The 16162-nt window shown below is 39.5% G+C and overlaps 1 protein-coding gene across 2 annotated transcripts; it reads right to left on the bottom strand.

Moving 5' to 3' along the window:
- Nucleotides 1-247: 247 nt before the first annotated feature.
- Nucleotides 248-16130, bottom strand: NIF3L1 (NGG1 interacting factor 3 like 1). 2 transcript variants are annotated; one of them, XM_027873428.1, is made up of 7 exons: nt 16099-16130; nt 12042-12534; nt 10609-10771; nt 7971-8097; nt 7185-7323; nt 5520-5603; nt 248-633 (listed from the first exon to the last, which is right to left on the bottom strand). In XM_027873428.1, exons 2-7 carry the CDS (start codon nt 12508-12510, stop codon nt 449-451), a joined length of 1167 nt encoding a protein of 388 aa, XP_027729229.1. In that variant the 5' UTR covers nt 12511-12534; nt 16099-16130; the 3' UTR covers nt 248-448. The 2 variants fall into 2 exon arrangements, with proteins under 2 accessions (XP_027729229.1, XP_027729228.1); XM_027873427.1 differs by lacking the exon at nt 16099-16130 and adding an exon at nt 15745-16092.
- Between the last annotated feature and the right edge of the window lie 32 nt (nt 16131-16162).

The following is a 16162-nucleotide window of genomic DNA, read 5'->3' on the forward strand; positions in this document are numbered from 1 at the left end:
ACCGTTTCTAGCTTAACTCCAGAATTGAGAAATGTGGCTTGACAAAATGGGGAACAGAGTTAATTACAGAATAGAATCAATTATTAATATAAAATAATTTTAATTTCCTCAGTGATGACTGAGCTTATGTTTACAGTAGTGTAGTATAGAATATTTTAAGTAAAATATAAGCTAACACTGAGAGAAATGTCAATGAAGCAAAGTATTAGATGACTTGAAGCTACCTTCCAATAATGCTTTCAGAAGCTAATTTCCACATTCTTTATTAGGGTTTGTGGCAAACATCCTTTGTTTTAATAAAGCAGTTACATTAGTCTTCATTTAGCCAGTTCATCAGACCATCCCAAAAGGAACCTTTATAGGGTAGACCACTTTTTGTTCCTCAGTGCAACCTCTTTAGGATTCAATGGATTTACAGAGTCAGTACCCCACATGGTCCTGGGCTATTTCATACCACCTGAAGAGGGTCTCTGTCTTTCTCTGACAAGATAATGTTGACCTTATTCTCTAGGTGGGCTGCCAGTGTGTCTTTAAGTTCTGACAGGAAGCCTCGTTCGGTGTTGCTATGTTCACAAAGAATGACATTTATCCCTTGGGCAGCAGCATCAAGGACATCATGGTGTGACATCTCACCTGTCAAAAGGAAAGATAACCCAGGTGAAACAAATACTTAAGGGCCAAGCGGACAACCTTTGGATCATTCCACAGCAGCACAAATTGGCAAATTGCAAAGCATGGAAGGATCCACTGGAAACTGTTACAGCTTCCTTCAGGAGATAAAACACAGGCCCACAGTGGCTTGGGGAAGCTGATAAGCCCACACAGAGCAAGTCCTTAATCAGTGTTGTGCCCTGCCTGGCCTTTAACTCCTAACTTCATCTTCAGTTGGTCTGGAGGGACTAAGAGACTAAGAGACCATCAGCACAGAAGGGAGATGCCTATCACCTTGGAAACTACTGGAGTGTTGTCCCTCCAGTACCACACAGGCAGGAGCATACTTCTCTGCTCTAGCCCATCCTTGTAGTACTGAGAGCTTTTCTGAACCACACAGGCAGGATACTTGTTTTACTGTAAGCCCATCCATCCCTGTGTATAATTATGTGTCTGTACCTATCTATATCTAGTTCATCTAATTATCTCATCTAACTGTAACCGATTATCTTCATTCCTTATTACATACTTTTGAGATCTGAAGGTGAATTTATTCATTGCTTTTCACAGCAGAAATAAAAATTGTCTATATTGACTGATCCAGGCACGAAGTGACTGCTCACTACATCTCCACTTCTGTATCATGTCTATTTTAGTTTAAGCTGCTCCCTCTATGGGGTAGGCCATTCCTCCCAATCTTTACCTAGGCAGCCCCTTATGCTACCTTTTACATGCAACCTTCCTAATTTCATCACTTTTTCATTTACCCACCCACCCTGAAACCAAAATTAATGTTTCTGAATTCTGAACTCCAAACACTATTTCCTCTTCTACTTTTAAGCTACATGGTAGCATTTTCCCAAAGCCCTGAAGGAGCTTTGAAGATCCACCTAGGAGCACTCCCTGTTTCCCCGTGCCTGGAAGGGATGAAGAAAGATGTCTCTTTGACTAGCTAGAAAGGAGACCTTTTGGGGCAGCTAGGTGGTACAGTTGATAGAGCACAGGACCTGGAGTCAGGAGGACCTGAGTTCAAATCTGGCCTCAAGACACATGACACTCAGTAGCTGTGTGACCCTGGCAAGTCACTTAACTCCAATTGCCACATACACACAGAAAAAAAACAACAACAACAAAAAACATTCAAAAGACAGTTCTCCTCTCAAGGACCTTACAATCTACTGGGGGAGACAACGTGCAAATAAGTATGTCCAAACAAGCTATATAGAGGAAAAAAATAATAAAGGGAAGGCATTAGAATGAAAAGTAGTTGGAAAAGGCTTCCTACAGAAGGTGAGATTTTAGTTGGAATATAAAGGAAGCCAGTAGGTGGAGCTGAGGAAGGGCATGGGAGACAGCTAGAGAGAACGCCTGGAGCTGAGAGATGGAATATCTTGTTCGTGCAATGGCCAGGAGGCCAGAGTCGCTGGATCAGAGAGTACCAGGGGGATGTAAGAAGACTGGAAAGGTAGGAGGGAACTAGGTTATGAAAGACTTTCAATGTGAAATAGAGGATTTTGTATTTGATCCTGGAGTTTATTGGAGGGGAGGGGATGATATGGTTAGAAACCTGTACTTTAGGAAAATCACTTCAGTGGCTAAATGGAGGATGGACTGAAGCAGAGAAAAGGTTTGTAGCAGGCCAACCGACTGAAGGCTACTGCAGTAGTCCACCTATGAGGTCAAATGTCCTGTACCAGGGTGGTAGCAGTGTCAGACGAAAGAAGGGGGTGTATTCAAGAGTGTGGCAAAGGTGAAATCAACAGGATTGGCAATAGATTGGATATAGGGGTGAGAGATGGTGAGGAGTCAAAGATGACTCCTAGGTTAGGAGCCTAATGACTGGAATGATAATAGTGTAAGAAGTTTGGAAGACAGGAAGCTTTAGGAGGGAAATGAGTTCAGTTTTGGACATGTTGAGTTTAAGATGGCTACCGGACATCCAGTATGAAATGTTTTAAAGGTAGTTGGAGATGAGAGACTGAAGGTCAGCATAGATATTAGGTTAGGTCCCGGAAAGGTAGATCTGAAAGTCATTAGCTTAGAGATGTTATCTCTATCTTTGTCTCTAATCCATGGAAACTGATGAGACAAACGGGTGTATATAGAGGGAGAAGAGAAGTGGGCCCAGGACTTGGCCTTGTGGGTCACTCGTGGTTAGTGGGAGTGACTTGGGTCCAGCAAAGGAAACCAAGAAAAAACAGTCAAACAGGTAGGAAGAGAACCAGGAGAAAGTGGTGTCCCAAAAATTTAGAAAGAAGGGAGTAGAAAGGAGAAAAGGGTGATCTATAGATTCAAAGGCTACAGAGAGGTCAAAAAGAATGAAGATTGAGAAATGGCAACTGAATTTGGCCATTAAGAGGTCACTGGTAACTTTATAGATAACAATTTTGATGAAATGATGTTGGAAGGCAAATGTCAGGGGTTAAGGAGAGTGAGAGGAGAAAAAATGGAGGCTCCTACTGTAGATGGCCTTTTCAAGGAGTTAAGCCACAAAGGGCAGAAGAGATATAGGAAGAGAGTTAGCAGAGACGGAAGAATCAAATGAAGGGTTTTTTAAGGATGGAAGAGACATGAGTGTTTTTGTAGGCAGTATGGAAGAAGCCAGTAGAGGGGAAGATATTGAAAACAAGTGAGATAAAGAGTGGGGAAGGAGGTGCCATGGGCCGTTTGAGGAGGATGAAAAGTTCTCAAAGAGCCACTGTGGAAAGTGGGATAGTGAGTTGACATGGGAGATACCCAGTTGAGGTGTAACACAGATTTGTAGTGAACCCAGTTAGAATGGTTTCATGATTTTCTCCGCCTTCACTGAATAGCCTGTGTGCAAGAGTGAAGGAGGCAGTGAATGGTGGGAATAATTCCAAGTGTTCAAGAATGCTATAAAATGTGACTTCAAAATGAATTGCTTTGGAGAGATGTCAGAAAACATAAGGAAACTCAGTTTGGACATTTCTCCTTGTAGAAAAAAATGCTTAGAGTCAGAATAATCATAAACTAATAAAAACTGTTTCTGCCAGGCAGATTTGGGCCTAAAACGCAGAGTGCAGTATAGTTTTCCTTCTATACATCCCTTTTAGATTACAATGTAAAGTATGTGGAGGGGGTGGGAGAAGGTACATTTTATGTTATTTGTATTCTTCATTGTGCCTTATACATTGTAGCTGTTTGATATTTACTCAGTGAGAAAACCCTATATACTTTTCCCATATGTACTTTTAAAATTGAGAACACTGAACTCCTTCAATGCTATACCATGTTGTATTAGGACCAGGGTTCCCCTATTTCTCCAAAACAGGGATTAGTTTTCCATAAAAGGCAACAAAGCTGTCCCGATTAATCCCTGTCTCCCTTGAGCAGTTTTGTGGTCACCTATGATATTAAAAGTTCCGTGTGGAATCAGGGCCCCTCCAAATTATGGATGCCTGAAAACCATGGGAGTAACTATACCCTACTCAACTGACAAAATGTACTTCCACATAGAGATGGGGGGAGAGAGGCTGTATCTATAGAATTTTTAGTGTCACGGTATTCCTATTACATTTCCTTGTGTTAGGGCAAAGAAAATTTCCTTTTTAAAACTGATCAATGACTCATGACTGTCATATCTAATCGAACCTGAGCAAGGTGCTGGTGTGAGGTCTGCCCCTAAATGTGAAGTTAAGGAAGAGGAATACAGGAGAGAGAAACAAAAAAGAGGCTCAAAAGGAAATAGACAGCTACCAAAACAGGATTATGTCTTTCATATCAAATACCTGCTTAATGGAAAATGCAGTAAGAGGAACAGGGAGAGATAATGGACAAATCAGATTTGAATGAAATGATCTCTTAAGATCCTTCTACCTCTAAACATTACAGCTGCTAATTTAGTTAAGGAGAGAAAAGAAAAAACTGGTCAAAACTGACTTGAGAACAATATCCCCATCTTGTGGCCATTGATGGCATTATTGCTAAATATTTTTAAAGCCAAGTTCTTTAAAAAAAAAAAAAATCAACGAACAAGCATTATGTACAAGGCACTAAGACCATAAAGAAAAACAAAAACAGTCCCTGACTTCCATTAGAATATTACATAGAACTTACATTCTACTGGAGGAGATGACACACGTAGCACACAAGAGACACACAGAATGGACAGAAATTAACAAGAGAAGAGAGCTGCAGAGAATCTTGTTATCTTATGTGATATAAAACTTGATGGGAGTATTTATGAAGGTGTTACTGAGCTTCTGGGTATGGAATGGGGAAACTCAAGCCTCTTGGCTACATAGGATAATTTCTTCGTTTCTGTGGCATAAATACCAAGACGTGATAGCTTCAGTGATGACATCATCTCCCTGACCTTCAGTTCCTCTTCTCTGCTGCACTCTTCTACCTTCCAATCTGGACTTTTCACTGGGCCAGTTCCACCCCATACTATCCAATACTCCTTTAAAATGACTCTCTCCAAACCCCATGGACAAAACAGAAGGCAGCTGGCAGCACTGAGTTTTGGACAATGGATTTCTTTAAATTCTTACCCCTAAACTCAAAGGCAGGAGGGCAGCTGGGGGGGTTTCAAGAAGTGCTAGACTTGTCTCCTGAAGATGGTTTGCTCCTGTCTAAGAGACTAGTGATTCCATAATGGGCCTTGTACATCAAAGGTCTTAAAATACTGACACTCAATTCTAGTGAGTGATCATTTTCTAATGATAAATGTTTAGATGGTTTCTTCCTTCCACAAGAAACATTAGCTCTCCTGCCAGTTTGAGTGCAGTTCCTTTTGTAAAACAAGCTATTCTGAACTATTTATTTTAAGGCCTAGATGGGGGAAGAAGGGGGTTGCAGAATGAAGAGAAAGGGATTAGAGCACCCACAGAGGATGCCATGCATACCTGTAAGGTAAAGATCTGCTTCCACACCCTGAAGGACACTGCTCCCAGAACCAGCACACAAAGCTACTACTTTGACTTGCGATTCTTTAAGAAACAGCAAATAAAAAACAAATGATCACTTTTGTCTTAATAATAAGCTTAGCACTAACTGTGAATCCAAATGCAGTGTAGTGTATCTCTTGATCTCCCCAATAATAAAGAAATTTTGGTTTTGATAAAAACCTGGATAAAATTAAACAATATATGTGCATAATTTTCCTTGAGCTTAGATGATGGGACTCATAAAAGCAGAAGACTATCCCTTCAGAACTGCAGAAGAAATAATCTCTCCCATACAGAACAGTATACAATAAGCCTCTTAATAACAGCCCCACCACCTTATATTTGTAAAGCAATCCATAATTTTCAAAGCACTAGTATACTATACATCATCTAACTTATTTTTCCTAAGTTTACCACAAAATTGTAAGGTAGGAATGTAAAGTATTACTTTAGTTTTAGAGATGAGAACATTAGGAGGATAACTTTGAGGTCAGTGAATCAAATGTGGATGTTGGGACTAGAATCCAGATTACTAATTTGAACTACAAGCTGCAAATCACTAATAATTAGAGAAATACAAATTAAAATAACTGAGGTTTTACTTCACACCCACTGGATTGGCAAAGTTGACCAAAAAAAGGGGAAAATGACACATATTGGAGGGGCTGAGGGAAAACAGGCATATTTAGTGCAGCCATTCTGGAAAGCAATCAGGAACTGTATGGCAAGTTACTACACTGTATACTCTGACTCAGTATTAATGATACTATTCCCTTAGTCTGTTCCCTAAAGAAAAGGGAGGAATACTCATCTGTACTAAAACATTTGCAGTAGCTCTTTTGGAGTAGCAAAGAATTGGAATCTATAGGGGTATGAATCAACTGGGGAATGGTTGAACAAATTATGGATGAAATGGAGGACTAGTGTGTGGCATAAGAAATGATATAGGGGATGGTTGCAAGGAAACCTGAGAAAACCTGTTATTAATTGATACAGAGGAAAGTGAATAGAACCAGAATAAATACTTAACTGGAAAAAACTTTTTAAAAAATTGTCCCAAGTTGGTTTTACTTTAAACTGTTAATTATACACAACTTTGCAGCCTAGAATAGGGGTTTTTTGTTAGGTTTGGCCATGTTTTCTTTTAATATTTAATCTCCACCAAGAATTCTCTTAAGTAAACTAAAATGCCAAGAATCTATAATCCAAAAATCCACTCACTGAGCCTCAGGATGAAAGTTCTTTAATTGTTTCTTGTGGATGAGTTTAACCTACAATTCATTTAAGGCAGAATTTTCTTATGCCTACTTCAGTGTAACTGTTTGGTTCCCAAAAGTCCTGGGAGAAGCCAAGAGAGGAAAAGTCAGCATAAAGAATCACAGACTAGGTTAGATCACCAGTATCATTTCACTAAGGTATATCCAGAACCATTAAGATTTATTTTAACTAATCACTTGTTTTATTTTAAAAATCATCACTCATGAGCTGCTACTGAGTCTTTCATTTTTTTTTTTTACTAGGATGAATCTATCCAAGAGTTTTAACGTTACCCCCAGAGAAATTATCGATTGAGTGATTTTCCTAGTGAACAAACTGGCATAACGAAATGTACGTGTTGTTTACCTAAAGTCTTCCCTATTCCAAGAGCTAGGCGGACATGGGGTAGTTTTAGGTGACCTTTGATTCGTTCGATTACGGTTGCCAAGGAGACAGATTCAGCCAGTGTGCATAATCTTCCCATCCCAGTATTCAGAAGCAGGGGCTGAAGAGAAACAAAATTTTCAAAGGCTGCAGGTGCTCAGGTCACTATTAAGGTACATTCTTAGGATGTCTCCCTCTTTGAACATATTTTCCAGAAAGAAAATTATATTTTTACAGAAGGAATTGTTAGTGCTTATGTATATCCGTATTTCAAAATATATTTGTGAAGTATATATTTTCCCTTTTCTAACACAGTCTAATACACAAGCTTCCCTTTTGTGTTTTCCTTCCACCTTCTTCATATCTATCACTCTGCAGATTCAGGAAATGAGGTGCCATCTATAAGAACTGGTGTTAATGTTTGTCCTGGCCTTGGATTATTAGTTACTTAATGACAAACATGAATATATTTTGATGCTTATTTTTGCTTGTAAATATGAAGTAGCTTTTTTGTTTATGAAGGCTAAAAGTAAATATATTCATCATAGTGAGTATAGTAGTACAGATGAGGATAAAGTTCTTGATTGTCATTCAACTCAATTAAAACATTAATGAGGAAAAAAGGGAAGCTCATATTACTGCTATTTTGTCTCTTAGAAACTTAAATCCTAGTTAACTAATAACCCGTTACTACAACAATTTCTGTTTGTATTAAAAGTCATCAACCAAAACTTTGAAATGAAAGAAAAGAACATAAATTTTTATTACTTTCTCCAGTGACAGGATCTCAGTCTTCTGATAAAGATGACTATTTTCAGAGAGAAAAGCCACCACTCGTAGCAATGCTTTCTGGGTACAGTTCAAACTGACTCGTATTTGTTCTTCTCCATCATTCCTAGGGGGAAAAACACCCCCAAAGTTTAAGATAAACATACATTAAATATATACTTTAATTTCAAAACTAGATTCTTAGAAGACAATGCACTGCACGTCCTGAATGACAATACCACTCATGAAGAAATTATCTCAGGAAATTATTTTAGGTTCATAAACAACCAAGCATTCAGTAAGTCCACGTTAAGTCTCAATTATTTCTAAAATAAAATTCCCTAAAACAGTGTTTCTTAACTGTTTTTGTGCCCTGGATCCTTTAGGCAGCCTGGTGAAGCCTACAGACACCTTTCTGGAATGTTTTTAAACACATAAAGTATATTGGATTCAAAGGTTAGTGAAAATAAATGTAATTTTTTTTTCCTATCCAAGTTCAATGATCCCCTCTGCCCTAGCATCTCTGTATATAACTTGGTCCTTGTGTGAAGAAATAGCTTAATAAACCTTAAAGTGCTAACCAATGTGATTTCTTGCATGCAATCTGGTCTTCCTGCATCCAGTCTTTCCCCCTTTCAATCCATCCTTTGTACCACTGTCAGATAAGTGCAGTGTAAGCACAGTGTAAGCACAGACCTGATCACTATTACTCCTCTGCTACAGAAGCTTTAGTGGCTCCCCCTTGTCTTTAGGCTGAAATACAAACTTCTCAGTTTGGAATTTAAATCCATTTACAATAGGCTCAAGCCTATCTTGCCCTGTGAACAGCACATGATTCCTTCTCGACCAGAAACTCTTAATTTTCACACTGACTTTCTTGCTGTTCCCAAGAATCAATCCATTTCCTGTCCCCATGCTTTTGCTTGTGGTATCCCCATGCCCTTGTCTCCACCTCTTATTTTCCTTCACTTTAGCTCAAACTGACCCCTCCTTCAAAAGCCTTATCCTGATTCCACAAGTGGCAGTGCTCCCTACACCCCACTCCAAGCACTGCAGGGACTTTGTTTTTAAAATATGTCCTGTGATGTTATAATACATCATTCTGTAATATATCTGTGAATGTGAATCTTTCCCCACTAGAACACTATTAGCTCTTTTAGGCTCTTGTGCCTATACAGTGCATGGCACATAGCATAGGTGCAAAATAACTACTTATTGGTTTATTAATGTTAAGTAAGAGAACATAGAGGGAGAGACTGCCAGTAGTTTTTATTTTTTCAACCCATTGGCTTTCTTTCACTTAAAATTTTTTTTATTGATAATTTCATTTCCAAATCTTTCCCTCCCCTTTCCTACTAGCAAGCCATTATAACAAAGAATTAAAAAAAGAAAGAAAAAAAGACTGGCTTTAATTTTTAAAAATAATCTTCATCAGGCACCTCTCACCTTCTTTAAATAGTCAGAAGGCTATGGATATGTAATACTACCTATAATTTCAGACTTTTTTCAATGAGTTGGGTAGTTTTATTGAACTTTTAAGAAATTCTCTGCTATATAGGATGACCGTTTCAGATGGGCAGGACATATCGGGAATGTAGGTAAGGTTAAAACTCCCCCCAAAAATCAATAAATTAAAAAAATAGTCACTATCAAAGAATCTTAACTATTTTCTAGAAACCAGAAAGTCTTTAGTAGGGGTCCATGAAAGCATAATTCATGAGCAAAAAGCAATGTGAAAATGGGCCAACTGGAAGCAATGACTTTTAGAAAAAGTTGTCCAGAAGTTTACAGTAAGGAAAAACTAGAAAACCACTTCTCTGAAATGAATCTAATTGTCACTTTAAGTATCATGCAAATTTGCGTTTTCTACGTCGTATTTCAATGTGTCAGAGGATATTCCTTGAAGTGATTGTAGGGATTAGATAGTTAGGCTTTCCTATCCAAAGCCCCATAAAGAGCAGGCATTCAAAGGGTTGAAATTGTTACAAGTTATTCCTGGACAATAATAATAGTCCTCTCTTCTTCCTTCCCCCACCCTGAGGATTTAATGTTCAAATGAGTATAATAAGGAACTTTCCTACTTAAAAGCTACTATCCAAAAGGTCACTTTTTAGTGGTGACATGGTATGGGCTTCAGTCTTTTTAAGAAACCATAATGTGTGTCTTAACATTTCTCAGAGTACACAGGCAATCATTATACTGCTTTTTATACAAATGTATCTATGGCTCATCGCTTGGCATACCTTGTTATTTTTTGTGATGCTTTCAATATACTAAGTTGGCTTCTGCAATGTAAAATGCCCAGCAGGAAATCTGGCTGTGGAAGGAAACATTTTGAAAGTGGTACAATACAGAATCAGAAAGAATTCCTGGGCCCTAGCAAAACAGACCTGTATGTGGTGATATTTAAAGGTTTTAAATCCTTGGGAATGCAAAGCAGAAAACATGGTGATCTTTATTAAATTTCATGGTCTATATTTTGGAGTCATTCTATAGTCTATTCCTCTTAGACCCTCAGGAAAATTAGATACATGTGTAATCATCCTATCCAAGAGGAAATGATTTATTTTAAAACTATAAATTAATAAGTGCCACAGATATCCTGAAAAAATAAAAAATAAATAAAGAAATATAATACCTAGCAGAGAAGGTAGTTATTGAAACATCTGGTATCTCTTTCACTGCAGACATGAATTTGTCCATGCTTGGGGTGTCATTTATATTAAACTCCACTCGATGGGTTCCTATTGTTGGGAAGCTGGGAGCTTTTGATGGATGTATTGGAAGAGAGGTACAACCTCCTAAAAAAAAGTGCAGAACATAGGGAGAGTCTTATTACATTTACAAAAGCAAAGACCTGCCATTAATGTCTTCCTGCAATGGCTCATCTTGGTATGGCGCATCCTCAAAGGAGTGAAGGCTCTGATAGGTCCTCCCAACCTGGAGAGACTGAATGATGGATGGACTATTGCCCTGTATGTCTAAGGATCTGTTCAGCTAAATTCAGAGGAGCTCATCACCAGGTTGGCTATAGGGAAATGAATTCTCTAGCTACAGCAACTCTTAAAAATTATCTACAAAGTTTAGAGTGGTTGTGATCTCAGTTGGTTGAGGTGGTAAAATCATGTAACTGAAATATAAGTATCAGGAAAATCATGGAGCCCTTAAATGCTTCATACTAAAGTATGAACCAAGAGAGGCAAAGAATATAGGGGCAATTAATAAATTTTAATGTAAATACCAGTAAATAACATACATTAAGTTGGGGAGTCAGAGAGATATTAAAAATCATAGTCATTTTCAGAAGGCCTTTGAAGAGCAGAAATATCTGGAAAAAAAGGAAAAATTTTCTACAAATCTAATTTAAACAAGGCTTTGAATCAATCTTCGAAATTGCCCACTTGTTAGGTCACTCATTAGAATTATTCCCTGGTATACAAGGATTTAAGTTCCAAGTAACTGTGGGAAGTCTGGTTGTCCTAATGCAGACCATAATTTCAGAATAACTACCTTAAGCTACTAGAAAAATCAAACATTAAATAAGGGAGTCAACTTAAAAGTAGAGATACTATCGTCTTTACCTCTTCAGGGTGGGGTTGAAATTGTTGCATTCTCCCACAATGTCTAGCAAAGCACTCGATAAATACTTGTTAACTGATTTATGTAGGTTTTTTTATTCAAGTCATTGCTTTATTAGGGACAATTTTTTTTTCCATTTTTAAGTGCAATTCAACTGGTATGTTATGTTACCGGTTTTTTTTTTCTTTTTGGTCAGGCAATCGAGGTTAAGTGACTTGCCCAGGGTCACACAGCTAGTAAGTGTCAAGTGTCTGAGGCCGGATTTGAACTCAAGTCTTTCTGATTCCAGGGCTGGTGCTCTATCCACTGCACCACCTAGCTGCACCCCCATTACCAAATTTTTTAAAAGATTTAAAATGATCAAAATGTCTTTTTCCTGCAACTGTCAAAAGCAGTCAAGTTGTAAGGGAAGTTACAACTAGAAAGGACCTCTCAAGTTTTAGAGGTTTGCAAAGGGAAATTTAAAATTTCAAGAAATGAGAAAATTCTTACCCAGCCCTTTTGCTAACCAGTTGTTGACTCCTTGGGGTGAAGCATCATAGGCAGTATGTGGAGAGTAGATACCAACTCTGTTCTCTAAAGCCTGGATCACCAGACGCTCCTTCCACGTTTTCCAAGTTACATGCTTGAGTGGTCGGAAAATAGGCGGATGATAGGAGAGAATGAGATCTGTTTTCATTTGGAGCGCCTCCTGCATCACTTCCTCGGTTAGGTCATTTGTTAGCAAAAGTGTCTTCACAGTATGGGGTGGGCTTGGCTCTACCAATAATCCAACATTGTCCCAGTTTTCAGCTAATGAGAGTGAGGCAAAGTCATTCAATGATGAAACAAGAGTTTTCAGATCCATGAAAGGACGTGAAGGACTGCTGACCAAGAATTGCAGAGCCTGGAACTTTCTGCTGATCAATGACTGGGGAGCTTGGAACTTCTGGGAAACCAAGCGTACACAAGATAGCAACATGCAGAAAGTAGGTGAGACTCAGATCTGAAATCACAAATACAGGAAATGGAAATGTAAACCACATTGTATGTCTGTTTGACTTGATCTCCTACCCCCTTCTCTTCAAGGTCCAATTCAAATCCCACTGCCTTCTTAAAGCTTGACCCTGACCCAACAGCCACTTCCTCTTTTGTACTCCTGAACCTCTAATTATCATTAGTGCTTTAGCATTCAGAGAGGAAGCTGGTTTAGTAGTTATTACTGTATTTGGAGTCAGAAAGACCTGGATTCAAATCCTGTTTCTGAGAAACATTGGCTGTGTAATCCTAGGAAAAGCCATGGGGAAAATCACTGTTTAAACTCATCTCACAGGGTTGTTGAAGTTCAAATGAGATAATGAACATAAAGCACTTTGTAAATTTTAAAATCTTACAGAAATGTCAACTGTTATTTAGTATATTCTACCAGGTATTATTACTATTATCTTGTTACGTATATGTTTCGTCTCTCCAACTAGACTATAAGCCTCTTTTGTGCCCCTCCCTAAGGCCTAATGATGACTTAAACCATAGGTATGGCAATGAATATTTGTTAAGGATGGTACTGAACAAATAGATCTATGCTAATAATAGATACTGCTTTAACCTCTGAATACTCCTACTGGCCCATATCCAAAATGGAAATTATAATCAGTATTCCTGACTAAAACTCTTTGGGTCTCCTAAGTTCTTTTTGCTTATCAATAGACATTTACCATTTCCCACCTGGCTCACCACTCTATGGCACTCTCTGGTTTTTATCTCTATCATATCCACTCCTTCCACCCTGCCTCAGCTACCTCCCTAGTCCACCCTCCTCTTCAGCTTCCTTTGGCATTCTGTCCTTCCCTTGAGGGAAGGGACTATTTTTTGTTTTTGTATCTCCAGTAGTTAGCACAGTACCTGGCACTAGGTAGATGTTTACTAAATGTTTATTGATCTATTAAGCCCCTGAGATTACAGTTGAGAGGGGAGAAAACATGTACATATAGAGGTCTGTACAAGATGGACAGATGATGATTTAGGTGAAAGCACAGGCAGGGAAGATCAGGAAAGGCTTCATGTGGGAGGCAGCACCTGAGCTGAGCTGTGAAGGAAGCTAGAAATTCTAAGAGGCAGAGGTCAGGGAGTTAAGTCCACAGGTATGGCAAAGGCTCAGCTTAATTAAGGACAGTCTGGATGAACCACAGTGAGAGTGAAGGGGAGTGACATGTAATGAAACCAGAAAGGTAGGATGGGGCCAATTGTTAAGGGTTCACATGTCAGAGTTTATATTTGATCTTACAGATGCCATGGAGTCCCAGCAGCTTACTGTGTAGGGAAGTGATGTGGTCAGACACTTTGGCAGCTGTGTGGAGGCTGGATTGTAGTGGGGAAGAGACTTGAGGCAGGGAGAAATTAACTAAGGTAGTGACCATGTAAGTGAATAGATGAAAGAAGTTGTAACAGCAGGATTTAGCAATTAATTGGAAATGTGGAAGGAAGGGAGAATGAAGAGAATGATACTTAATTTGAAAACCTGAGTGACTACAGGATGATAGTGCTGTTGAAAGAAATAGTGAATTTAGGAAAAGAGTTAGGTTTGGGAAGAAAGAGTTCTCTTGGTTCTCTTTATACCTGACTACTGCTTCGTAGTCTCCTCAGCTGGATCTTAATCCATGTCAAACCAACAATGGGGATCTGCTCAAATCTCTGTTCTGTTCTCTGCTCCCTCTATCTTATCTCACTTGGTGATCTCATCAGCTTCCAGGGGTTTCATCATCATCTCTAAATGGATGAGTCCCAGAGCTGTATATCCAGCTCTAATCTCTTCTAAGATAGGCAAATCAAACGTAATATATCCAAAACAAAGCTCATCTTTTTGCCCAAACTCACCTCTCTTCTCAACTTCCCTATTACTAGTGAGTGTTCTACCATCTCTTTTAGCCACTCAGCTTTCGTTATTGGCATCATCCTCAATTCTTGCCCCACAAACCCAATCTGTCTTCACATCTTGGCCAGTTCTACCTTCACAATTTCTCCAATATTTGTTCCCTTGTTTTGAATCACAGAGCCATCATCCTAGTTCCTGCCCTAATCATTTCTTGCCTGGACTACTGCAATAACCTTCTAGTTCCAACCCATCCTCCATTCAGCTGCCAGTGATTTTCCTAAAGAGTAAGTCTGACTGTGTCATCTTCCTTCTACCTACAACTCCCACTTAAACTCTGGTAGCTCCCTCTGACCTTCAGGATCAAATATAAATTCCTACGGTACTTGAAGCCCTTCAGCATCTGACCTCTTCTTACTTTTCCAGTCTTAGACTTGACTCCCACCCACGAACTCTATAACCCAACTATAATGCTCTCCTTGCTGTTCCTTGCATAGGATACCCTATCTCCCATCTCTATGCCTTTGCACTGGCTGTATGCTGGAATGTTTTCCCTCCTTATTTCTGCTTCTTAGATTCCTAGGTTTCCTTCAAAATACTCAAATGCTACTTTTTTGTAGGAGTCTTTTTCCAGTCTCCCCAATGCTAGAACCTTCCCCTCTAAGGTTACCTTCTATCTATTCTTTAAGTATCTTGAAATATAAATTGAAAATAGCCTTATTTTTTAAACATGTTGTCTCCTCCTTTAGAATATAAGTTTGTTAAAGGCAGGGGGACCATTTTGGATTTTCTTTTATTCCCACTGTTTAGCATAGTATTAACACATGATAAACACTTAATAAATGCTTGTTGATTGTTTTAGACATGTTGAGTCCCTTTCCCCTCTTGGGCTGTTTGTTATTTGGTTGAGTGCTTGATTTCCGGGGCTTAAGAAAACCCCACAACTATTTATTTTTCTCCTTCAGAGATGTGATCTCAAAAGTATGGGTAAACTTTTGATGCTGGGAACTCCCTCCACTGCTGCAGATCTGCAACTAGTTTAGTATATAGTCTTAGTGGGGCCTGGGACTCTAAGAGAGAAAGTGACTGTGCAATTAAATTTAATAAACATTTAGTAAGCGCCTAACTTTAGGCGAGGTACATAACAATAGCTGGCACTGATGCACTTTACAAATCTTATCTCATTTTCTAGATGCCTTATAAAACAAGTTACATGTTAAAGGCCAGGCTTGAAGTCTGATCACCCCTAGGCCCACACAAATCCAGGGGGGAAAAAAACAACAAACCAGCATAACTACACAACGCCGGCAATTTATATTTAATAGATCTATGCGTATTTGAACAAACCAATAGCCTTTGGGGCAAAGCTTCGTCTCCGGGGGCGGCGGCGGCGGCGGCGGCTCTCTGGTCAGGTGGATCGCTCTCTGCGTCCTTTTTAATCAGGTCTTGGCAGCGGCTCTCGGCCGAGGAGCCTCAGTCCCTGTCCCACAGCTCCTGGCCTCTGTTTAGCCTTTTCTATGAAGAGAAGTTTCGTCTAGAAAGTCTCCGAGACCCCTTCCACCTCTGGTAATTTTGCAATTTAGCCTCGTAATGGAAGCCTAGGCTGCACCGGACCCGGCTGCCACCTCCTCCAAGACCGGCCACCACCCCCTAGACGCAAGGCGACAAGACCCGCGGGCCAGAGGGGCCGTGACACCTCACCTGAGCCCGCTTCTCCCTACGCCCGCACGCCGCTTCCGCTTCCTGCTCACGTGCTTCCGCTGCG

This window comes from Vombatus ursinus, unplaced genomic scaffold (genome assembly GCF_900497805.2).
Source record: "Vombatus ursinus unplaced genomic scaffold, bare-nosed wombat genome assembly UNPS02014802.1, whole genome shotgun sequence".
NCBI lineage: Eukaryota > Metazoa > Chordata > Mammalia > Diprotodontia > Vombatidae > Vombatus > Vombatus ursinus.

What these genes read in the sequence shown, in the direction of transcription:
- NIF3L1 (XM_027873428.1), bottom strand. Translation starts at nt 12,510, where the DNA reads ATGTTGCTATCTTGTGTACGCTTGGTTTCCCAGAAGTTCCAAGCTCCC. An exon ending in ATAACTACCTTCTCTGCTAG is followed by an intron (nt 8,098 to 10,608) that starts GTATTATATTTC and finishes TTTTCCCCCTAG; the next exon opens with GAATGATGGAGAAGAACAAA. An exon ending in AGATCCTGTCACTGGAGAAA is followed by an intron (nt 7,324 to 7,970) that starts GTAATAAAAATT and finishes GTTTCTCTTCAG; the next exon opens with CCCCTGCTTCTGAATACTGG.